The 26,360-nt window shown below is 33.4% G+C and overlaps 1 protein-coding gene across 3 annotated transcripts in view; it reads left to right on the top strand.

Annotated features, from left to right (window-relative positions):
• The window catches only part of nolo (no long nerve cord), a 136,439-nt gene that overhangs the window by 97,126 nt on the left and 12,953 nt on the right, over nucleotides 1–26,360 (top strand). For all 3 annotated transcript variants that reach the window (XM_065351579.1, XM_065351576.1, XM_065351577.1), the window contains exons 5-8: nucleotides 15,253–15,480; nucleotides 15,710–15,854; nucleotides 20,821–20,950; nucleotides 21,166–21,268. In XM_065351579.1, the coding sequence (XP_065207651.1) occupies nucleotides 15,253–15,480; nucleotides 15,710–15,854; nucleotides 20,821–20,950; nucleotides 21,166–21,268 (606 nt within the window). The remainder of the gene's footprint in view (nucleotides 1–15,252; nucleotides 15,481–15,709; nucleotides 15,855–20,820; nucleotides 20,951–21,165; nucleotides 21,269–26,360) is intronic.

The raw sequence follows: 26,360 nt of genomic DNA, 5'->3' as shown, positions 1-26,360 counted from the left end.
TACTATTCGTTCTGCGTTTTTTTTTTTTTTTTATACTCTAGAACATATATGAAGATTCTAATGCTAAGTTACGGTTTTGATTTCAGATTCGATCCAGAAACTTGGGTCTTAATTAGGTCAAAAGAAGAGGATCGGTCCTTATAAGGGTCTCGTATGTACAAATTGGAAATCTAATACTAAATTTTGCTTAAATTTTTATCTTATGCCATTCCTTATTTAGGGGGCTATTACTAGTTCTAACTCAATTAACAATTAAAAATTTAATTCCACTTATTGTCATACCCTGTAACTTGAATGCGAATTATCAAAAAATAAAAAAAAAACTAAAGAATAAAATACCCCATATGCCGTGCGCCGTTATGTTGTTTTATTTTTTATTTTATTTACATGGTCCCTACTTGGACACAGTTGTCTTTATAAAGAGGTTCTCTGCATGAATTGGTTTTGCAAGGCTATTATACTACTCGTGCGCATTTTATTGGGGTCAAGTAGTTTTTACTTTTTACTTTCGTCGATCTTTTTTGTATAGAAGAGAGAAGAAATGTGTTGAATTTGTTTCATTGCAGAGAACTGAGACTATGTTTTGGTAGACGGAAGTAGTTAAACGATTCGTCATGGCAAAGTTATTTCATGGTTTTATTATGTGGTGAGTTTTTAAAGTTTCAAAAGGAAATAATTCTTCAACGTGTTTGATCCAAATTTATTTTTTAGATTGAGAATGCCATGACGTGTATACGTTACGTTAAGTTTAGATTCACAAACAAAAAAAATATATCTACTATTTGCCTGAATTACGATCGACTAAATATTTTTGCTTCTTTATACCGAAATTGTGCAACCGATAATTTTTGAAACCGGGATTTGTTTTGAATATTCCTAATTGCGCATTTTTTATCTGTACCTGTGTTTATTGGCTGACAAGACATGATGCTGCGAGTAAAGTTTTCTATATTTTTATATGATTTTTTATCGAAATTATCACCGTAATGCAATGTTATTGTTACTCTATATCCGCGAGCTAAGAAAGTTACTATCGATCACTAGTAGTAGTATTCTAATTTTTGCATGCTTTATACAGGCTGTAATTCTAAAAATTGTTTTGGGGTGTATCCAGAGGATCACAGTTGGGGAATTATTTTTTACTCTCAATTAATTCTTTTGTTTTATTTTTTACTTTATTTTCGTCTGTGAATTTATTACCATCGAAATGAATATTTTCAAAATGTGATCGATTGAATTACTTCTTAGGGACCAAACATGTTTTCGCTCACGATGTCTTTCTTGCACAGGATTTGTTTTTGATATTATTTTTCATAAAAAAAAGTTAGTTTCATATTTGGTACCTGTGTCGTGAGGGTTTTTTTTTTTTTTTTTTTTTAAAAAAACAGAGGTGATTTAGATTTTTCTCAGATTTTTTACTCAAATTGTTCCCTACCTTTGACCTGATCTATTTATGATACACATATAAAGAAATTTTTGTTCAATTTTACCTGGTCTTTGATGTTGTTTTTGAGTCTTTCCTGTCGCTTTCTTTTTCATTTTCGGAACCGTCGGTTGACATTGCTGTTGGTGGGGGCGCAGCTTTTTCATTGATCTCGTGTTCCTGCTCCATCTCCTCGCTCCAGCTTTGGGCATGGTCGTCGAACATTTTTTGCCAGGTTGGGCCCATTTCTCGTAGCGGTTTCTCAGGTGATATCATTAGAAGAGATGACTCAGGAAATGGAAATGCTGTCGTCGTATTTGGTGATGTTGGGGTCAGCGGCAGTGATGTCGGTGTTGTTGGAGTCAGCGGCAGGTCAGGGGTCAAAGGTGGACTTGGATCGTTCGGAGTTGTGGGCCCTTTCAGATGTGATCTCGTTTCGGCTTTTTGGAGTGCTATCGCTGAGTTGATGGCTGCTCTCAGATGGGGATCTTCTTGGATTGTCGCTGGTTTCATCTTTTCGTATGAGACGTAGTTTATGATCAGTTGATTTGAATCGATTGCTTGGCTGCTCGTAGAGGGAATTGATACATTCTCGTGTGTATGATTTTCTTCATCTTTCAACATAGGTTTTACGGTTTGCGTTGGTTTTTCTTCGATACTTTCAGTTTCATTTTTTGAATTCTTTGATTTTCCGAATTTGTGGCGTAAGTTTACCGGAAGTGGGATGTATTTTTCCGCCATTTCTTCCAGTATTGGTGCATAATTTTGCAAACTGTGGAAAGCACCATATTCGTCTAGTAGAGCGGTCTCTTCATTAAGTTTCTCGAAATAATCTTTCAAATTTGTATTTGTTGCTCCTGCTAATTTTGCCCAATGTGCAGTGCCATTTCAATTTGGTTGTATGAAACTTTGTTTAATTTTGGATGTTTTATGACAGGTACTTTGAAAATTTCTTCCACCCCTCTGTCTCGTAAAATGCAGGCTAGTTGGTTCATTTGGTCACAAAATTCGTGAAAGGGTGTTCGCATTATAATGTCAAAGTTACCTATCGAAATCATTAATTTTTTCGGAATTTTCGGTGTCTTTTTAATTAATTCGACTAAATCAGATACCAACATATCCCTTCGATAATACTCTGTATCAAGAGTGTTTTGGAATGGTTTCTTTTGCATAACGCATTCAGCCATTGCAGTTACATGTCCGTCCCCTATCAAGAAAGTATCATACATGAATATTACCGCCTTATCGTTTCTGTTGTCGCTATGGGCTGCGACTGAGAAGTAAAAGGGGTAGCAGTTCAGAGGGTAGAAAGGCTCCAGCATTGTAGAATCCACACCAAATCTCTGTTTGTATCTCCGATGCTATTTGCTTAATTCAATTGCCGGTCTTTCTTGCCTTTTTAACGTGTCTATCATCCTTGAAGGGGCCCTGTCCCTTCTAGGTGATCTTTCCAGATATGGTTTTCTCATACGGCTCCTCGATTGTCTCGTATTTCTCTCAATTGTTTTGTAGTGGTATTTTTCACTTGAGCTTCGTTTGCCCCCTCGGTATGTACGATAGGTATGGTTTTCATATTCCGAGTGTTGATCGTATAAATTGTTGAGAGGCGATCTATACTCCGTTTTCTTTTGCCTTTTTGGTTCAGGGCTGGTTTCACCGAATATGGCAGGTTGGTCAAATTTCATGTTCATCTCGAATTTCGGAGTTTCAATTTTTGTAATTTGGATTTCTGGCAAATTTGGAGTTAGAGAGTTTGGTGATTTAGGGCCCTTTATAAGGGTTCCCAATTTTTGATCAATTAAAGTATTGTATCGTCCTTGAAGTTCTTTTAGCTCGTGATCCTTTTCAGATATTATTTCGTTACTTCTTTTCAATACCTTATTTATTTCATTTAGTTTTTTCTGTATCCTTTCTATTACCTCGTCCTGCATACAAATTTTCCTCTTACTTTCTTGAAGTTCGGTTTTTAACATGGTCGCGTTTATCGGTACTGGGTGAAACGTTTGTACACAGATTGGTACGTCTAATTTTGCAAAATCGTAGATCGTTAATTTACGATTACATTTTGAGTACACGCATGCCAAATCTTCGGCTCTTCTTGATTCCTGCATCATTTTCACAATACAGTAGTAATGATAGACATGTCTGCATGTCGTAGCATGTGGAGGGTCATCCTCTTTTTTTGTATGTTGACCCGGATTCATTAGTGGTCGAAGGCATTTGCTGCATAATATGATTTTGACGTCCATCTGTAATTTGCAAAAAATTTCGAAATTTACTCTTGAGTATTTTCTGTTTATATTAAGCACATGCCCCAGCATTGTGGTCACATTGGTTTGTCCCAAAAAAAAATTTATTTGTCGCATCGAATTTCTTAATTTCAGAAATCGAGAATTTTATCAAAAAAAAAAATTTTAGTCAAATTGTAATTCCAGATTATATGAGTTTCATCACATGCATCGATGTTTTCAATACGTCAGCCAAGAGGTTTTTCTATTACAATAAGTTTCATCACTGGGTTTCATGCTTTTTAAAGCCGAAATTTTTCTATCATTTTCACTTTCACTGGATCTTGAATTAATTCCAAATTTGTACTTACAGTTCGTAGTCTTGATATCATCACTTGCTTGTAAGATTTCTTCTATGTAGTTTGATACCAAAAAACATCACGTTATATCTCGAATTATTTTATTGTACACTGACAACTGTTTAAAGTGTATTGGTATCTAACAAATTTTTCATCACTTTGATCGTTTACTTTTTGAAGTACCGTTCTAGTCGCGAACAAATTGTCAACTGAATCTTCATTTTCAATCTCATCATTTTGATTTTATTTTTCTCGCCTTTTTACCCCCTACCCCCTTTTTCTGACTTTTTACAGCATCTTTGGTGGTTTTCGCGAATTTTTACCCCTAACTGTTCTCTTAATACTCTCGTTTTTGTTAATCGTATTGTTTCATGTTATGTTAAATTCAATGTTCGTTAAGTAATTGGGCGTGAAAACTCGTAATCTTGTTAAGTTAGTTAAATCTGTTAGGTTATCGTTATATGTTTAGTTCATTTTTTCGGCTGAGTATTGAGAGAAACCAGTGGTCGAATTAAGAGATGCGTGTCCGCGAGCAGATGACATTTTTATCGTTTTCTCTTTTCTTTTTTTTTTTTAAAACCCCATTGATCAAATGTTTCGAAAGTGAGGCAAAATGATGAGAGAATGTTCTCATACCCTGTTTTCTCGATTGCGGCTTCAATATACGATTATTATTTATAAATAATAATTAATTTCATGACTCTTGAAAAATTCAATATCTTCTATATTATGAAAATAAGTCAAATAAACGAACGTATACTTAATCATACATAACTGCGTAAAAATAACTTCAGACTTCTGTCTCCGTCTAACTTATGAGATAGATCTGTTTTTCGACTATTGCTCTTTTTTTTTTTTTTTTTTTTTTTTTTTGGTGGATTTATTTATTTACACTGGTCTATTGTACCTATTTGGTTATAGCAGTGGACTGATGACAGTTAAAATTTTGAGTTTCTATGTTTTCAAAGTAAATTTTGGCTTCTATATTGCCTCGTATCTCTAGCCGGGTGATTCATAACCCTGAGTTCAACGATTCATATAGGTATTACTCTGAATTAATTACAATTTTCGTCAGAATTGCAATTTGGTATGTTATAACTACGTCGCTAGCCGGGTCGTCTATTACCCTGAGTTCAGTAGTTATAATTACACTTCCAGAGCTTTTCAAAAATTTATAAATTTTAGTAATTGTTTAGAGATGGATTTTCTGTCGTCAGTCTACATGTAATCAAAAACTTTAGTTTCGATGTATGAAATTCAAAAAAGAATGAGAACAAAATTACGTTATTTCTTCTGTTGAGGTAGTTCTTTTCAATAATCGTAAATTCAGCATCATTTTATCATCTCATGCGTCGTAGCCATCTCAGTGCTATTGGTATCCAAATAGCGTGTGATATAAAGGTGTCTGCTTTAATTTTAATCGGGAGATTGTTGTTTTCAGTCGATTCCGCATGTACTGTAAAATTATTTAGCATTAGTTCTCACGTATAAGTTCGAATAATCATCAATTTTTCATTCTTACTGTTTATTCCGCCACAAGCTCGTATTAGACCTTCAAGCCTTTCGAATTTTCGTTCGCCATTCCGTCCGCAATCTTCTCTTTTGTTTTCCATCTGTTTTTCACAAGCAGAACAGAATATTGTTAGCTTCATATTTTTCTGTATCGATGTCTGCTGAAGATTTGTTGTAGTAGGTTCCTATTTGTTGTTTTATTTGCATAGGTACCTATCTTTACATCTACATTTTTCACCTCTTCAGCACACATTTCCACAAAGCATTTTATCAAAGCCATGCATTATCGTATAAGATTTGTAAATTTATAAATTTACTCACTTTCTTTCTTTCTGCTGACTGAATTCTCCTTCAAATTCTGTACTGATCCAAATTTTTGCTCCGTATAAGGTCTACTGATCACTGTAACACGTATTATTTTTCTGGAATGATATTTTACCAACGTCTTCTACTGCTGTTCAGAATAGTTATCACTCTGGTCTATCACGTCACAACTCCAAACTCTTGGTCTGGTTCTTTTTTTTTTTATATATGATGAAATAAGTCGTAATATCGGCTGTCGGCTTTTCTGGGAATCATGCCTCGACTAGTTGATAACATTGTAATAGTCACCCTCACAAAGTCGTAAAATCGAAAAGTTTGCAGATTTTTAATCTATTTCCTATCTAATCGGAAACGCATTTATAAATCGTTGTGTGTGAAACTGGTTGCCTGTTTGTCCTTAATTAGGCGGTTCCATGAGTCTTTAATTTTTGATCTTTTTCTAAGCTAAGTTTTTTCTTTTTGAATGGTTTCACATATCAAAATTTTAGTTGTTGACTGCTGCATAATTCCAGTTGAGGAGGTCTTGTTCAAAAAAAAAATTTCAATCGCATTGAATCAAAAAGGTTTTCATCGAAGTGTTTTTCTATTTTTCTTGATTTTTTCATTCATTTTTTTTTTTTTTTTTTTTTTTTTTGCAAAATCTTTACAAGTTTTGTTTTTTAAGTATTTTTAGAATGCTTAGATTCTGTTTTCTTATTATCTCGATGTCTTTTCTGATTGCGACGTTCTGTTTGAAGAACCAATGTACCCATCTTGTTGTTTTCTGATTTTCAATTTTTGTATTCGGATTTCTTCTTTTTCGTTTTAGAATAATCACAGGTTTTTCAGATGCCCCTGTAATTTTTAAATTATTTTCTGAATCATTTTGGGTTTTTTCACTTGATTCTTTCTTTCGTTTTTGACAAATTTCATCATTATTTTCTTCAGGCTTTTGAGTTCGAGTATTTTCTAAATCTACTGTGTCCTCTATTAGTCTTTTAGGTCGTTCTCTTTTTCTTTTCCAAGGTGGTATTTTATCACCTTTTTCTTCTGACGATGTTTTGTCTTCAGAACTGTTTGAAGTTTTTGAGTTTTCAGTTGTTTCATACGGAAGCCTTGAGAATTGGTATATTTGCCCCTTTACTTGGAAAGCATTAACTTTTGGCTGTTTTTTCTCAGGTTTTACATTTGATCTTTCTTTTTCAAAATTTTCAGCACTGTGATTATTTGTTATTTTGCTTTGCTGGGCTATTTTTTCGATGTTTACAGGTTCTTGCTTCATAGCCTTTCTTATTTCTTGAGCTAATTCTTTTGCAGCTTTATCTATTGTGGGTTGTATTTTTTCTACGATTTTTTGTACTTTGGCTGCTTTTGCTTTTTTCTCATTTTTATAAGAATTGTCCTTGACATTTCTGATTTTTATTGGGCCTGTTTTGGTTTCATCCCTTGTTCTTTTGTGCTTTTTTATCGCGTTTTTGAGTTTTTGTTTTAACTGGTCATTCGTCAATCTTGTCCTTGTTTTCCATGTAGTTGAATGCGCGATTATGTCTTTAGCTATTTGCTGCTGATTTTTCTTTACTTCTAAGTAGCATATTGACGATGTTTTGTATACGTCTTGTGCATTTAAGAACGGGATGAAGAATTTTTCACTACAAGCTGGATTGCATTCTGCTACTTTTTCATACAGATCTAATTTGATTCTTAAAAAGGCCATGGTTGTTCTTCCCATCAGAAAGGTGTTTCCTGGAGATTCCAGTATGTGAAAAGGTATCTCAATGATTTCTGGTCCACATCTCATTTTAATTACTGCTAATTGTTTTTCTGACTGAATTATGGAATTGTCAGCTAATTTTAGTTCAGCTTTCTTTTGTAAAGGCACAAATTTTACTGCATCGTGTGCGTTTTGTATTATTATTTCCAATACTTTCCTCGAGACCGCATTGGGTAGTGCTCCGGAGTCTAGTTGAAGTGTGAAATCTGCTGAGCCTATTGTGGCCGCTATTATGCACGTTGGATCTTTAGCAGTTGGAAAAACCATTTCGATTATTGCACTGGGTGCGTTTTTTTCTATTAGTGCCCCTTGAAGACATTTTCTTAGTATACCTTTCTCTCCTGGTACTGCAATTTGTGGCGAAATTAATGGCATTGGTAGTTTTCGTTTGCGTGTTATTGTATTTATTTGTTGTATGTAGGATGTGATTGCTGTTTGGTTCTCTGTTTTTTGTTTGTTATTTTCTTCAAATTTCTGAATTTCTGATGCCATCAGTGCCAACATTTCATGGTATGTTGAGATTAAAGGGAAATATCTGTTTAAATAATCCACGTAATGAAATTTTTCTGCAATTGGTATTAGGTATTGTGTATCGCTTAGTTTTGGTGTTTGGCGATTTTCTTCTCTTAAGTTTAGGTAATTTTCCATCGTTAGATACCTATATGAAGGTGTTTCCCAAACAATTACGCGTTCTTCCTCTAGATGTGCATATAGCTTTCTAAATGCTATGTATTTTTCTATAGTTGTTTCTTGTTCATCATGGGCTCTTGGTTTTATTAATGGAAATACTAATATTACGCATTGGGCTTCTTTTTCATTTAGAAGAAGGCTTATTATTTTTCGCAATTCCGCTTCCAATACTTCGTATGATTTTCTCGAGTAGTTTATTTCAAATTGTCCCGCTCCAAGGATAAATTTTCCGTTTTTAGGAAAGTTTGCATTTTTTAGACATTTATACATGTCTTCGAATCCCAGCTGGTCGCGTAGATATGTTGGCATTATATCCGTTAATGGGTGTTGTCCTCTTTTTAATAAGTGAACAATCCCATCGCCTACCCAGATATACTCCTTGAACATATGTTTTGTTGTTTCGATTTCATTAGGAGGTGCCCCTCGGCCCCCTAATGTTTTTCCGTTCCCTATCAGTTCCTCTATTATTGTGGGGTCTTTACTTGCCCCTGTTAGCATGTTTATGTCTAGTGGACCCGCATTGGAGTTTTGCAATATGTCTAATATTATTTTGAGAGCTTGAATTTTCATTGAAATTTCTTCTTCTATGTCACTCATTTCACGATGTTGTTCTGTTTGGTGATCATGTATTGCGTGTTGTATAGATGGTGTTTGATTTACGGTTGGTGTTTCTAATTTCAATTTTTCTCGATCCACTTTTGGTGCAGTCATCAGTTCATCGTTGTTTTCTGTATTTATTTTTTCTTTTGATTTTTCCTTTGAGGTGGATGGTTTTGATTTATCTGGTACTTGAACTTTTGGATTTTGCATGTTTGGTGTTTTAAAAGCCGCAGTTATCTGTGTCTCAGAAGTTTCCATCTCTTTAGCGGATTTTTCAAAATCTTGTGAGAATTCTTGTGGAGGATGACGCATGTCGTCGACATAAATTGTTCCTGCATTTTTAACACAGTTGGGGTCGATTATTTTGTCTTTTTCTGTTCGATCTTCGCCCCTGTTTGATACAACAGTAGCTCTTACTTCCTGCTGTAGATTTTTAATGTCTTGAATTATTTTATCCAATTTTTCGTTTATGTTTCCTGCTGTTTTCTTGGCTGTTTCAGCTTCAGCTCTTATCTCTTGGATATCATTTTGATTTTTCTGTATTTGTCGGTTGCTTGTATCAATATCATTTTTAATTTGCTGTTTAATGCCATTTATCCACTGCCAGATTTTAAAAAAGCAGTTGTACATTTTATAGCTCAAATGTTTTCTGTACATTTCTGGGTGGAATACTTTTTCCGCCTTTTCCAGTTCGCTTCTTTCTTTTTTGTCCCCATTTTCATTTGCTTTTTTGTCTTTTTCCGCATTTTTCTCTTTCTCAGCTATCATAGGTATAACATTGATTGATACATCATTTATAACTGACTCGTCTAGAATTAATTGTTGAGTAGGGGCTCGAGATGAGGGACCCGCATCGGTGTCCTCATCTGTTGTTTCGGAAGGTGAGCCAGTTGATAAATTCGGTTCGTATTTTTCAGTTTGGTCCAATTTGTCCAACATTTTCTTGGTTTTTGGAGATTTATTCGACATTTGTTTCCTTGATGGTGATAGCCTTCTTGATTCCAAACTGTTCGCTGTAATCTTCGGTTCACGCTTTCTACTGCTTCGAGTATTGTAGGCTGTACAGAATAATCGAGAGTGAAAGTGTGAATATATCCGCACGCGTCCGTGATACAATGTATACTGATATAATAGCTAGTGTGCTAGTAGGTCGTCGAGTGTTTCTTTTGAGAAACGATTAGCCTTTTTAACGACCGTTTAAAATCGCAAATAAATACCACCCTTGTTAAAAAAGGTTCGGCGCGTTGTCCCTTTTCAGGTAGCTGATCTTCGGAAATGGACAATGCGTCTATGGGTGGTGGTGGGGTTCCGAGGCGGTTAACTTTGTAAATAGGATTATGTAAACTGTGATTTTTGCGTTTTAAATTTTGGGTGTTTTATAAAACCATTCAAACAAAAGGAATATTACGAAGATTCGATTTCTTTTATAAAAGATGCGAAAATGTAGGTGGTCTATTTTCCTTTATTTTTCTGTATTTTAAGATTTTAGTTCTTGAAATTATTCCGCGTATTTTTTGGTGTTAATTTGCCGATGTTTTACAAAACAAATACACAAAAGAATAATGTTATCCGATCCGATTTTCTGTTTAAAGATGCACAATGAGGGTGGTCTATTTACCCTCGTATTTAGAATCTTCTAATTTGCGAATATTTTTATATTTTTCTGCATTAATTTGTACAAAATCAACACAAAAGAATATTTAAAATGGTGCGATCTTTTTATCCGTTTCTTGTAACGGAAAAATTATGGGTGGTCGATTTTTCGCGCCAATTTTCTCATGAAATATTTCCCTTGGAATGTAACAGTTTTCTTCTTCTTCTCGTTTCTTCTAGATTGCTGATTTTTTGATGTTTAAATCAACTCTTTCAGTTACGAGACTGGAAAATTACACAGTTTTCTTTAATTTGTTTATTCTGATCTTAAAATAAACGTTATTGGATGGTATAGATGGAATCCAAAAGGTAGGATGCTACCTATTTTCAATCTTTATTGCCACTTAAAAACTGACTATAGGTAGAAAGTGTAGGAAAAGGAGAATTTTGGTAGGAAGCTACTTAGTCAAACCTTGCTGCCACTTAAAATTTTCGTAAGTAGAAAATTAAGGATAAAATTCACGGACTATCTGTTCCCATTTAGTTCAGATAGACAGAGAAGATCATGATTTTGATTTTTTTTTTTTTTATAATAATTCCCTCACAATGAGCAACTTTATGAGTTGGAATTATGCACTTCAATTATAATTTTTTAGTGTCTTCAATTTCAAATCCAATTCAGTCTGTTCGATTCCAAAATTACGTCTCGCCTGTTACAGACACGATCAGCTAGTCAAATGAACAGAGTCAATTTCTTCAAAACAGATGTAACTTTAAAAATCATACGAAGTTTGTTTTTTCTTGAAAATTAAACAGAAAAATACCTGTGCTTATAAGTTCAGATATTTTTAAGCTTAATCGGAAGTTCTCCACTTAGAACTTTAGATTTCTGATGGTAAAAATCTCACAGATTTTCTATCCAGATGTCACAGATATTTGAATATAAAATCTGTCTCGCAAGTTCGTGCTTACCTTTTAAGGGAAGCTTTACAGTGATTGGTGCTGTAACTGCCACTTAGAGCACAAGCACTAATGAAATTTCGCACATAAAAGGAACGTTTGGGCGCCAATGTTAGAGTGTATACGAGCAGGTATAGTAATACGAGAGAGGATGAGAAATATTCCTTAGCGGGTGAAAGATTGCCAGAAGTCTTATACGACTCTTTGCAATATCAAGAAGGAACAATTTAACACTTACCCCTTGCTAGCTCGGCGGTTATACTACCATATTGCCGGATACGTCAACATAAATACTAACCAATGTATAAATTAGGCCCACTTTCGCGGAATAATAACACATTCGTTAGTTTCTCCAATGTAATCGGTGTAACAAATTACATTCTCTTAATTATACGGTTTTCTTCAAATATATACGTTCACCAATGTACAAGTTTAATACGAATTAGAACAGAGACACTATGCTCGACCGCCTAATCACGTTGATTCACCAAAGAGGACTTAACTACACAATTCCACGACAGGGCAACTAAGATGAAGTGGTTGATTGCTTTATTAAGCCCCGAATTAACCAATGAAGATGCTAATTAACCAAACCCTAATAAGGGTAAACAGGGAAAAGGAATACGTTTTCAAACGATTAAGTCGAGGGAAAACGGACCAAATGCTCAAGTCCACGATTCATAGATCGTTGTAGTACTATGGTCGGTACCGAATTTACGTATCTACGACTCCGCGAACGAACAAGAAGTGATTTCGAGATCGAACCTAGCTAAAGTTATACCTAAAGCACCTAAAAGTTCCTAAATCGATCTCGAAAGCTGATAGGCTCGCGCTACTTTTACCAAGAGATGGGGGAAATATTCTAACCAATCATAAAATAGATGTAATTTGCGAATTCTCTGCCCACATAAATAATATTGGCGCGGACCCCCTGGTGTGATGGAATATTATCCGGACCACCCAAATGGTATTCGATAATATTCGAATTCGCAAGTACCTACACTTTACCTTAATAAATCAAACGATCCATAAGTTGTCAAGACCTAAAGGATGGATTTACCAAGTCCTATAGGATCTTCCCCAACTTAAGAATCGTTATAAGATGCACTGAGAGGACAGTGAGGCCATAATGCCACCTTACATTATGGTGATTTTGAATTACAAATTTTTATGTGGTGATTTGGGATACCTACATTTTTTGTTAGTGAATTACGTTTACAAATACAAAGCTTTTGTCAGTGATTTAGGATATAGTTTCTTTTTGTGCGAGTGAAGTGAGGAAATGTTTTTGTACTTACTGATTTCAAAGAAGTTTTTAGGGTGCTGAGGAATTCAAAACTTTTTTGGGGACTGATTTTAAATTAATTTTTTTGTAGTAATTTTGAATCAATTCTTTAGATGACAGATTAATTTAAAATCAGTCTACAAATGAAGTGACCAACTCACAAACTCAGTGATCTATTCGCAAATGAAGCGATTTACTCGCATAAGAATCATTTAATTACCTACCTAATTTAAAATGATGAAAAATAAATTAAACAAAGATAATACTAATCAACTTGAAATAGATACATACTTAAAACTATAAAAACAGTTGCTACGAGTACTCTTGTAAAAGCTTATTTAGTTTTCTTTTACTCGTAGCTTTTTGCTTACCTACAGACTTTTTTTCTTCTAGAAAATTAGCAAAATCTCATTCCCTATTTTTAAAATTTTTCTTTCACCAGAAAGAAAGGACGCGCCGGAAACACTCCTCCTTGAAAAAACAGAAATTTTAAACAATCCAATTCATGCAAAAAATTTATTTTGACATTATATTTTTTTTTTCAAGAAACGCCTTTTTTAAGAAAAAACGTCATCAGGTCTTTCGAGATACTTACCTATATTGGCTTTTTGGTATGGGTCACCCCAAAGTTGTAAAAAATCCCCCCCCCCACAATCAAAATCGGTATATTTTAATTTTTTTTTGAAAAAATTCTTCTGAGTGATTCGTTTTTTAGGAGACAATCTTCCGTGGCCACCAAATTATTTTGGTCTTCTTGTATTGTAGTTTCTTTTTCAAGTTGGGAAAAATTAAAAAATATAAAAAATGTATGTTCAAGTATACAAATTTTTTGAAAATTTTTCATTTCTGTGCAAAATTATTTTGAAAACGAAAAACCTACTCGTATTAAAGACCCCCCCCCCTCCAATCCCTCGTGGCCTTCACGCAATGTTGGTTCCCTCGTATACTTGTAAAATGGTTTTAAAGATGGAAAATGTACAAAAAATCAATTCAGAAAAATTTAAATCTGTGAAACATGTTTTGAATTTTACATTACCTAACAAAGATAAAACATATTTCTGAAGCGTTCAGTGATCATTAAACGTAATTTTTCCCAAGTACTATATTTTTTCCCCATGTGTAATTTTAATCCCACGAGAGGGAAAGTCATCTGGACAGGAGAGGAGGTAGAGGTGATTTGTTCTTCTTTGATGTACAAAAAAGACCCTCACATTGGATTCATTTATGTACTTAGTTCCATTTCATACTTGTTAGAAAATTTTTCAAAAGCAATGGTCTTTTTCAATAGAAATTGTTTTCAATCGTCAGAAAAAAATATTTCAAAGTTACCCGATAAAAATATTATTTAGGCAAGTAAGTAGGTAGATGTTTTTCTCGAAAATAAGTTAAATGATCATTGAAAAAACAATCTCGTCAGCTGCTTAGAACATATTTTCTTCTCATACTTTTCCACCTGTCAGAATATTTCATCGTAATTTCTTTCAGATACATACTCGTACTTCAGTAACAATACAGTTAATCCATCGAATAAAAGAAATTATCCGCTTTGTCAGTGGAACAAAATTAGCAAATTATTGAAAACACATTCAGATTTTTCTTCACTTCGTCAAGTTTTCAGAAACCATCAAGCTGTATGAAAAAAGAATTAGGCATAGTTTCATTTTCCTATACGTGAAAGCTAATCGTTTGAAAAAATTCAAAATTTGACATCCATTATGTAAACCAAAACAAGCATGTATTTAAACTGATATTTACCCGAGGAGAATTTTTTACTCGATCCATTTTATACCCAACACTGTAAAAAAAAAAAAAAAAAAAGGTGCTGTGTGCTCCCTCGTTCCAAAAGAATTTTCTCCTGTATAAACTTTTGTTTAAAACGCGGTAAAATTGTACTTACCTACTGCTTGTCTGAGGGTCGCGTATGGGACGTGGGTATATAGTTAGTGAACACCCTGTAATATTTTGGCAAACTTTGTGAAATTCGAGACTCTAGCAACTTTCCTTTCTAAAGCTATAAATTCGCCAACGATAAATAAATAAAAATGAAAGGTTTCCATTATTTCATAATATATCAACTTATAAAAAGTTTTTACTATCATCTGAAAGTTTTACAGTTTTTACATGTTTCCCGTACGTGATAACGTTTACTTTTCATCAAATTTTATAATTTTTTTTTCGTCGGGTCTTATGCAATGAGTCTTTGAAGTGAGGGAAACAAGATGACGGAGATTATTTGTGATTGAATGATTAAAGGAGGAATTATTCGAATATAATTGGTTAGTACTTAGTATGAGTGTTTAGTCGAGAGGTTCAGAGAAAAAAAAATAAAAAAATGTGATGAAAATGTTGTTTATTTGTCAAGTTGAAGGGACCAATAGCTGTTGAAAAATTATGACATGATTATAGAGGATTAGATTTAGAAATGTAATTTCCATTAAGAAGTGTGGCTTTCTTTTTTGGGGTTGCCAATTCTAAGAATTCTTTAGCGCTTCAGTTTTCACATAATCATAATCACGTGTATGTTGCAGCCTTGTCCAGATAATATTGATTTTCGCGAAAAACAATGTTCGAATTTCAACGAGATACCATACAAAGGAGACCAGATGACTTGGAAGGCATATTACCATCCGCAAGAACCTTGCGCTCTGCACTGCGTAAATCAGTTCAACGATGTAGAATTATTAGCTGTCAAAGTACACGACGGGACACGTTGTAGGCCTGGTTCGCTGGATATGTGTATCGATGGAAAATGCATGGTAAGACGAAAGTTGGTATTTTCCGATAACATCTCGGCCTGAAACCGGCGAACGTGCTCGGAGTATAAAATTTACTATAAAATGCAGACCTTTGAACGCTTTCGCGAAGTCGTTACCAATAATAATTACTATTATTAAACGGCGACGACGAGCGATGAAGTAATTTTTACACGAAGCATTTTGATTTCAACTAGTCGATAATATTTATTCTTTGAACTGTGTACTGTAGCCGGTCGGATGCGACCTCGAAATTGGATCTACGAAGACGGTGGATAATTGCGGAGTTTGCGGAGGTAATGGAAAAACGTGCTCTTTGCCGCTCCATCAGTGGAATGAAAATACCAACACGACATGTTCGTTGAAATGCGGCGGAGGTATGTACACAGCTACACCATTCACTAGCTTATAGTGTAACTATGCGAACTATGTAAATAAAATGTAAACATGTAAACATTCGCAATTTCGTTACGCCTGTATGCATATTTTGCAATATCGCTATGATAATTAGCCATCTCTCTCTCTCGCACGCAAGAAATTTCCCAAATGGAATTTTGGAAACGTTTCAAAAAATTTATGCATCGCCGTCCTGTGCGCTGCCCAGTCGCCGTCTGGTCCGCTAGAATGTTTTGGAAAAATATTTGTGAATCTCGACTTACGTTTGGAGTATTAGTTGGAGCATGGCATTGTGGATAGTGGTTTCGACAATTAAATTATACAATGGCGATATTTCTAGGGTGGCCTCATTTAACTACATGACCGAAAAATTTGAGATTTTTGTCTGCTCTCAAACCTCAAAGTGGTGACCTCTGGTGAGAAATAATTCCCTATTTTTTATTTTTTCCATTTTTGAAAAACTCGGGCTGCGGTAACGAGCTTCTCAGTCTCAATTTTCAAAAAAAAATTAAAAATCCAATTTCGAAGAAAAATGTTTAAAATTTTAAAATTGTAAGTTCTAACACCTCAAAAAAGTCTATTTTGAATAAAATGAGCTCTCATGACGATATATTAGCCCCCTCCCTAGAAAACCAGGTTGGCTTCCTAAAATAGCTGAAATTTGTATTTTACATTCAAAAGTCTATATAGGTAGGTATTGCTTATTTTGTATATTTGGGTAACGCTTGAATTAAAATGCATATTGTTCAGTTCCGATAAATTTATTATAGTTGTGACGTGTGACCCCCCCCCCTTGACTTTATTTTGATGAGGGGGGATTTATGAAGGAAATCTGGGTGAAGAGGATAAGAGGGTTTGTTTACAGATAAATAATTATGTGAAATACGATGAAGGGCGATGAAGAAGGGGGAGAGGGGAGAGGGTTGGCGCTATTACTGTTTTTTTAATAATTTTATTTTTGAAAATTTAATTAAGTATCGTTGATGTAGAATATTTCATCTTGATAAATGATATTTTAATGTTTTTACGATCATAACAGGGCGTATCTAAGGGGGGGGAGGAGGAAAGGTCAGCCTGTCCTCTATCGCTGAAAATTCAACTACCTAATGAGTTGAGAGAAATATTTACCTTAAGGGTTATACCCTACAGAGAGCGTTCTAATTCGACAACTGGTTGAAATATGAAACCGATTTGTTCGTTATTTTCATCTTTCGTTCATAAGACTGCGTGTAATTGAGTGAACGAATTTAGTCGTGCTTATGTCCCGCGACCCACTCCCTTCTAAGATCTATTAACATCAGATGGGGATTTCTCCGTGAATTTTCAAAATTCTTCCAATTTTTTTTCACCAATACTGATATTTCATCTATGAAATCGAGGGTATGTAGCCATATTTTCTAATTTTGCTTTTCCAACAGAGATGTAAGCATCTAAAGTACCTCCGCTCCATTCAATTCCCTATTATAGCCATTAAATGTCCTAAATCAAAAATATCTCGACATACCCTCGCTTTTGAATGTTTTTTGAGCAAAATACCTAAATCAAACCCCAGAAAAATCCGTTCAATAGTTTTGGCACAATCCCCGCACAAAGTTGACCATTTTTCATCAAAAAATCTTGCAGAACGCCCTCTGTAGAGAATAGCCTTAAGTTGGAAAAATTGTGATTTTTTGATAAATTACAGAACTGGTTGGTGAACTATGAATAGGTAATTATGAAAAAGTTCAATCTAAATTGGAAAATTTTCATGAAACTTGAAGTATCACAAGTCCATCACCATTCCTATAATGTCGGACTTTCACCATGATCCAAAAGTTCGTAGCTTTCGCGCGTAATCGCAAACAAAATTGAACTTTTTGTAATTTTCATGGGGTGGCTTTGCACAAAATTCATTAAAAATTGAATTTCTCAGAAATGGCTGAACCAATTTTGATCTTTGAAATTTCACAACTTGACTACTAGCCGGACATTTTGGCATCATCAAGTTCCAAAAGCTCAAAGCTTCCAAGTTTATCGAGCGACAAATTTTTTTTTCAAAATTTTAAAAATCTCATTACCTACCTAGAAAATGGCTGAACCGATTTCGATGAAACTTGAAATCTCACTATGCCTGCACGATTCCTACAAAGTACTGACACGACCCTCAATTTTTGGTGCATCATTCATGAACGAATTGATCAAGTTTTTGAAAGAACCATTCGCCAACGAATCGATCAATCGATCAATTCTTTAATTTATGAATCAATTCGTTCGCGAACGAATCATATAATTATATGTATCGATTCGTTCGCGAACGAGTCCCTTGTACGAATCGATTCGTTCGCGAACGAGTCCCTTGTACGAATCGATTCGTTCGCGAACGAGTCCCTTGTACGAATCGATTCGTTCGCGAACGAGTCCCTTGTACGAATCGATTCGTTCGCGAACGAGTCCCTTGTACGAATCGATTCGTTCGCGAAAGAGTCCCTTGTACGAATCGATCCGTTCGCGAACGAGTCACTTATACGAATCGATTCGTTCGCAAATGAATGTTTAGAAAAAAGTGGATCAATTCGTTCGTAAAAGATTTTTATTTTACGAAAAGTCGGTCTTCTCACTCTAAATGCGTGAGAGTTTTTTTATTTCACCTTAAATTACCTTTAAAATATTTCTTATCAAGCAAAAGATAGATGGATATGATTTGCCGCAAATTTCAAATCCCATACCTGAAGCTACACAACACAAGAGATAGGTACCTACTTGTTCAGTTGCGTTTTGCTATAGGCACTTATACGTTTTATGTGTCATACTTATACCTGTATATTATCAGCGATCGGTTATACTTTGATGTTGAACTACTTCCACCAAAGAATTGAATTGACCACCAACGTACATAGTTACCTTTATCAAATCCATCTGTACCCTTTAAAAGTAAAATGTGGCTGTAGTTAATTTGCAAAAGAGTTATAGAATTGATAACTGCAGGGATTTTTATTTTCTTTCGTTTTCCGCCTAAGAATTTATTCCTTGTTGTACGAATAACAAATTTTATATTGAGAGGATAATGAAATTAATTTCAATTTTCTTTTCAAATTCGAATTGGAAAATACTAAGTAAACCATCTTGCTTTTTAATAAGAAGAATACAAGTAGAAGTACCTACCTAATATTTTATCTTCTAACTTTTTCAAGAAAATTTGAATTCCTTTGTTTGTTTCTATTGCACTGAAAAAAAATAAAAATAAAATAAAAACGAATTTCCATTTAGTTTTTCATTACAAAATATTGAGGAAAAAATTTTGCTTAAATGTTTCTTTTTCAAGTGCGTACTTAATGAGTAGACTCTGGTGTTCCGTGTTAATACCTTCGTTCCGGAAGTTCAGGGCGATGATGATTATGATTACCTACCTATGTTTTCTTCTCAATATTGAGTAGTTGCATGATGAAGTACCTAGGTAGTTAATTTTGGAATTGCTTCAAAGGAACGTATCAAAACTCGCACGAAAGTTTCTGAAGAGAACAAAATTAAATTGAAAGATCATGCAAACCAGTCAACATTTCTGGTGCTGAAATGCATTTTTTGATTTTTGGTAAATTCATGAAAATTAAGGAGCCAAAAAAAAAGGAAAAATCAAAAGTCATCAAAAGTACCTAGAAAGCTTAAATTTGAAGTATACCTTACATTGAGGTGGTAAAAGTGAAGAAAAAAGTATTAAACCAACTTACATTTTACGACAGGAGACTTATCAGAGATTTTCTATAAAAATAGCGAGATCGGTGAAAAAAAATTACTTTTCTCCATCTTTTATATATTTAAGTTAAAGGCTAGACAAGCGCAAAAGCGAAGAAAGAGAAAAGAGAGAAGAGTGAATCGACAGTCAGAAAGTTTCTTCAATTATAACGTCTATTAAGCTACGCGAGAAATTTTTACTCTTTTTACCAGGAACTTAATCAATGCGCTAAACTCGGAACGCTTTTAAACCTACGGACAAGATGTGTCGGATTTTTGCCATTCTTAATGTAAGATTTCTTTCTTCGTCTTTTATTTTTTATTTTTTTTCGCTCATGTACGTAGTTATTTTCATTGGACAACGTTAAAACCGTTTATTGAATTATTTACGGTCTGCTTGAAAGAGTTATTTTCGCATTATGAACTAAATTATAGGGTCGTAAGTCTTTTGCGCGATTGTGTAGGAAGGCCATCTTCTTGAAATAATAATAAGATCGAAGCGATTACAGTCTTTATAGCGAAGAGGTCCTTTAAACAGTAATTTATTGTTATGACAATGTTTCAGACTTTTGGAATATAGAACCGGACCGATGTGTATAATTTTTCACATTATCAGTTGTGCGATCTGATTTTTATAACGTCATTCGGGAAACATTAAATGTTAAATTATTGAAATTTGCCGAGCTATTAAAATCCTTTTCTGTTATTTTATTTTTCGGAGCACTTAAAAAGCAGACATTTAATTTTCTCCGATAGAACATAATAGCGAACGATTGCGCCTCGAAATTATGAATGAGCCGGAAGTGCACCGTGTTTATGGGACTTTCACTGCCGAAGGGCTGAAGTAGGGGGCTTCGCGACGTCTACGATATATCAACCATGTAACTTATGACAATTCTTATGGTTTGCATTTTTTTTTTTTTGGCTTCAGTTCTTCTTATGTGTTGTGAAAATCAAGCTGAGAGTTCATTTTACGAGACGTACTTGTGAAAAGTTATGTTTTGATGGTATTATAAATGTAGGGATTTTAGGCTTTGTTCGTCTCGAATTCGCGAGTATTTGTTACCCATCTCTTACTTCATTTCAATTTTCCGTACAAAAAGAATTAAACTAATTAGCTTATTGAGTAGGCAAGAGATTATTTTGCTTGAGAAAAATAATTATCTATTAAACGTAGGTAGTTCTAAGTTCTCTCATGCGAGCGATCTGCGAATTCTAATTAATTAAATTTTCCAATAGGTTACAAAATTACGCAACCAGTTTGCCAAAACACAGCGACCGGTGATATCGTCGACCAACATCTTTGCGATATTTCTCAAATGCCCGAAGGAAGATTACTCGAATGTAATATAGAACCTTGCCCGCCAAAGTAAGTATATAGAACGTCAAATCTACCGGAAACTATTGTTACAAACATCCAGAGCGAGATTCGGAAATAATCATCCGAACCAGCCTCCCATTTTCTGATTAAAATAGTATATTCATTAAATTTTTCCGTCTCCATTGTAGTAATTTGGCAATTGAGAAAATGAAACAAAAGATTGAGGCCAGAAAGACTTAGGCTAGATTTTATTTATTTTACAGATGGGAAGCTGGCGAATGGTCAGTTTGTAGTCAAAGCTGTGGAAGTGGAATAAAAACAAGAAGACTTTATTGTGTAGAAGAACATAATAAAACGAAAACAAAAGTAAGTTAAAAACCATTTTCATAGGAAATAACACAGTATGGAGAAGGTGAGCGAGCCGTAGAAGGGAGAAAATATACAAAAGAGAGAAAACTTGCTCAACATTTTCGTGTTCGTAGTTTGTAAAAATTCCACATTTCGTACGAACGGTTCGCCATCATTTCTCATGTTCAATTGTTAAATAAAATTTTTTAAAATACAGTCGAGTACTTCCCACCGTCTTAGATTACATCGTAAAATTTTTTTTTTACTTGGGTAACTTTATCAATAAAAAGTTTCGATTCTCGTTAACGTTAGAACAAGTTTTTTCCCCTTACTTTTTTTTATATTTTTAACCAGCATACTTTTTTTTTTCTTTATGAGTAAGAATAAGTTTTCGTAGCGTATCGAATTCCGAAAATAATAAATCGAAAAGCGATACATATATTTTTCATTTGACCGATTTAACGAATGCATCTGCTGAATCATTGTTTATAGTGTCTTAGATGAACAGCTGCTAGACTAAAAAAAAAGAAACATATTTTTTTTGCGGCTCTTACCTCGAATTTTTCCAAAGAATCGTAGGTAGCTTTTTAAATTAATAAAATTTGTAAAAGAAGAAAAAGGCCTTAATTTGATTCACGAAATACCTACAGTAAGAAATAGACTAGGCAGATATTACAGGAGAGGAAATATAATAAAGTCGTTCCTTTGCAGTAGGTATATATAGACTTTGTTTTAGAATGTTAAATATTTTTTCGCCTCAACGCCTCCGTAATTATGAAATAATTCAGCGCAAAAGGTTCGGTTTTCTTTGTCGAAATGTAATTTTAAATAAGATTTTCTCAGCCGAGGTTCCCACGTAGCGATTAAATTTTCCAAACAGCATCATTCTCCATTACCGCAATCGGAATAAAATTTGAATAAATTTTTACCAACGCTATTTTTAATCATTTAATGGTAGAATGAGTTGACATCCGAGAACAATATCGTTTAACAAGGTAAAAAGTATTAATCGAAGTTAACGTTATTACCAGACATAATGGATGTTTCATCTACTCCTGATTTATGTAGGTATCTAGTGGGTTTAGGGTTTATTGTATCGTAGCAGATTTTTGATTTACATTCGCGAATGGTTCGGGTAAGAATAAATTTTTGTGTGAAGTCTGCGCTGTAAGTTTAATAAATCGCGTTTTGTAGAATATTTTGTTTAAATTGTGGACTTGTTCCTTAAAAATTACTTCAAGTTACTTGTCGATGTGTGGTAGTACGTGAGTCTTAATGAGAGAGGAAGTGCAGAAAAGAATCTTCATTAATTTAGCCAATATGTATAGTGATCACATTATTGCATTTTTTTAAAATTGAAAATGTCATCCATTTTCAGCCCAAAAAGGAAAGAAGGGAACGTGCTCATTATTAGCTCTTTGTTATTTTTATATCTGTAGAACTATTTGAGATCCCATTTTGAAAATGAGTTTTTTTACAAAGCAGATGCTGAAAGAATGTCTCCCCTGAAATTTTTTTCAAATTCTCAAATGGTATTTTTCAATTTTTTGTATTTATCAGAAAAAATTGAACTTTTATTCTGAAAGCACAAATTTGAGCTTTCAAATTTTATTCGCCGATTTCAAATCTCTTGTGTGTTGTACATTCTCTTTGAAACCCCGTGAATAGATTTGCTTCAAGTTCAAACGGTTTTGAGATATGAGCCATCATAGTTTGACAGTTTCACAAGGAATTGCAAATGTGTAGAAATCACGATGCTTACCCCCCCTCTCTCCCACAACCTTCCTACGTGAAGGGTTGAGACGGAAATCTCGCCCCCCCCCAAAAAAAAAACTTTATACAAGTCTAGCGGCGGTAATACGTCGTATTTACGGCAAACTGAGTATGCAATTTTATTAACACCGTCATTGACGTGATTTCTTACAAAACTGTCGAACTTCGCAGGCTCATAAGTCATAATCATATCTCGAGACTGGTTGAACCTCTAGCAAATCTATTTAGGGGTCTACGTAAGAAATTCAAATTTAGTCATAAGACTCTGAAAAGCTCACGAGTGAACTTTCAAAGTGAAAGCTTAACTTTATCTAAAAAGTATAAATTGAGAAAAAAATATCATTTAAAAAAATAATGTAAGTACCTATCAGAAAAAGTTGTCGAAATTGCGCGAAAAAGTGTTGAAAAAAGTGTTGAACTAAAGTAAAAAAAAAACACTTTAAAAAACATTCAAATCATTCAAAATTACCAAAAAGTGATGAAATTTTATTAAAGTGTACTTACCTAACACAGCTGAGCAAGAAATAAAATGATTAAAATTCGATAAAATTTGCCAAAAAGTATTAAAAACATGTTGAAATTATGTAAAAACACTCGAATCAGCATTCAAATGATTGAAAAAATCATCTAAAAAAGATAAAATTTGAAAAAATGAGGCTAAAATTGCACAAACACTGATTTAAAAAATTTGATAAAATTCCAATAAAATCCGACAAAAAATGCCTGAAAAGGTATTGAAAAGAATATGTTAACATAATATAGAAATAAAATAACTAAAATCAATAAAAAGTACTACATAATAGGAAATTTCGTTAAAATTCAGCAAACTGTTTGTAAAATTGCATGAAAACCCAAATGAAGCATTAAAATCACTTGAAATGACCAAAAATTAAAGAAATTTCTGACAAAATTTAGCCAAATTTTAAGAAAACATTGTTGAAATTTCTTCTAAACACAAGTCAAAGAAATAAAAACGCTCTAAATTATTGAAAAAAGTGATTAAATGACGTAAAAAAAATCAAAGAAGTATTCTAATTTAGAAAGTCACTAAAAAAAGAGTAAAAATACAGTAAAATTTACAACCAAAAAAGTGCACAAAAAAGTATTAAAAATGTGTGTAGATAGGTACTTTGAAAAAACGTTATATTCTTTGAAAATTACCTTACCATAAAGTGATCATATTTTCAGTAAAAAAAAACAAACAAAATTGAGCCAGAATTTCGGAAAAAATGATTGAAACTTGTAAACATGAGTTACAAGATGCTTTAAAAAACACTGTAAATCGTCAACAATTGATAAAAATCCCATGAAATGTTATCAAAAGTTCATAAAAAAAGTATCACTTGAAATTAATGTAAAAAAACTAGAAATAGCCTTAAAATGACTGGAAATCACTTTAAAACACGATGAATTTTCATTGGAATTTTACAAAATGCAGTCAAAATTGCAGAAAACATCGTAGAAAATGCTCATACCTATAAACATTTTTCAAAAAAAAAAAAAAAAAAAAAAAAACATTAAAATTATTACAAATTTTTATCAATTGAAGAAATTTTGTCAAAAGCAAAATAGTAAATTGATAAATAAGTTCGAATTTCATAAACTGACAAAAAAACATGCATAATGCATCAAAGCAATGAAATTTTTGTATTTGATAAAATTTAGCGAAATTTGCATAAAACATTGCTCGTTGGAACCTAAAAAATTAAAAACTGTACAAATCACCAAAAAATGACGAAATATTAGATAGTAAAATTCGCCATGAGTTAAAATTTCAATGAAAGTCAAAAATACATGAAAAAGTGTGAAAAACGTTGTACCTAAGATCTGATTTTCTGAGCTGTCTTCATCGTGTCTGTAACTCCTTTAATTTTTAATGTAAGTAGAACGTTTAGACAAAGATTAGGGTTTGGACGAATCACGAAAAAATTATCCAAATTTGAATCACGAATCACAGCTCAAAAAAAGTGATTCGAATCTTTTTCAATTAAACATGTACGGTACCTATTTTATTATCTAGTTGAAAATGCTACCATATAAATTGATTCTATTGCTTTAGGTATCTTTGTGTTTGTAAACTACAATCTTCAATAAGGTATGCACATTTTTTAATTCTTCTGCAATATTTTTAGCAAATTGCTCATTCAAATTTAAAAATTAGAAAAAAAATGAAATGTTGGAAAAATTGAACAAAATTTGACGAAAATTGCATAAAACAGCGTTTAAAAATCTGTTAAAATGGCATAAAAATAATTAAATACGAGTACATACAAATTAATGAAATAAGCAAGTACTCTCAGATTTTGAGAAAAAGTCGATGAAAATTGCGTTGATTTTCAAAAATTGATCAAATATGAAATATGTACTTACTATCATTAAAGTGGAATGAAATTTGATAAAAATTTCATCAGATAAATCATAAAATACAGTTTAAAAATGAGCATGAAAATAATTGAAAGTTGCCAGAGGTGAAATTGGCATTAATTGCTTGAGATTATCATTTAAAAAGAATAGGTAAAGCACGTATTTATTCAAACCTTGTTGAAAAATTTTGCAAAAATCAAAGCTAAGGAACCTTGTCTAATAAAGAGAACATGGAGCAAAAAAATGATTCAAATCCCAGATCACGACTCACGTCTGAAGAAATGATTCGAATCATGAATCAAATCACTGCATTTTCGATCCGTAACTAAGTTTTGTGATTCAAATCATTCCCAACATCCCAACCCTGACCAAGAAATTCTTTTTTTGCTTTTCTCCAAAGCTCTGCCAAGTTTAGCTCTGAATTTTTCATTTTCAAGTATTTTAAAAAATGAATACACTCTGAAATTTCCAGTTACCTTGGTACGTAATTTTTCAAAAATTGAATAGGTAGGTACCTATATTTTTGAGTGATACGAGCAAAAAGCAAATTTTTGTTTTAACCATCGGTGATCACTTCCACATATTTCCTTATGAGCGAAAATGTGTGCAAAAAATTTTGTAAAATACATTTATGTTCAGAAAGAACACGATTTCTAAATTTTTCAAGCGCTCAAGAGATTTTAGACATAAGGTACCTACTTACTGTAAAGTTGTGAAAGGTCGACTCGCCGATATTTTCAACCTCTTCCTATATGGAATGATTCTTTCAATACGTATCGAAAGGTTTGATTACACATGTTCAAAATAATCCTCTTAACACGTGCTAAATACGAGGTAAAGGTTTTAACCGCTCGGATGGGCTCATATACTTTAACAAGATAGCCTTTCCTTTGACGAGATACAGAGGGGAAAAAATGGAAATCTGTTACGCCGCAGCGATTTTAATCAAAACGCATAGGCTTGTAGCCCAATG

This window comes from Planococcus citri, chromosome 2 (genome assembly GCF_950023065.1).
Source record: "Planococcus citri chromosome 2, ihPlaCitr1.1, whole genome shotgun sequence".
NCBI classification, from domain to species: Eukaryota; Metazoa; Arthropoda; class Insecta; order Hemiptera; family Pseudococcidae; genus Planococcus; species Planococcus citri.
This window is presented reverse-complemented; position numbering and strand designations above follow the sequence as displayed.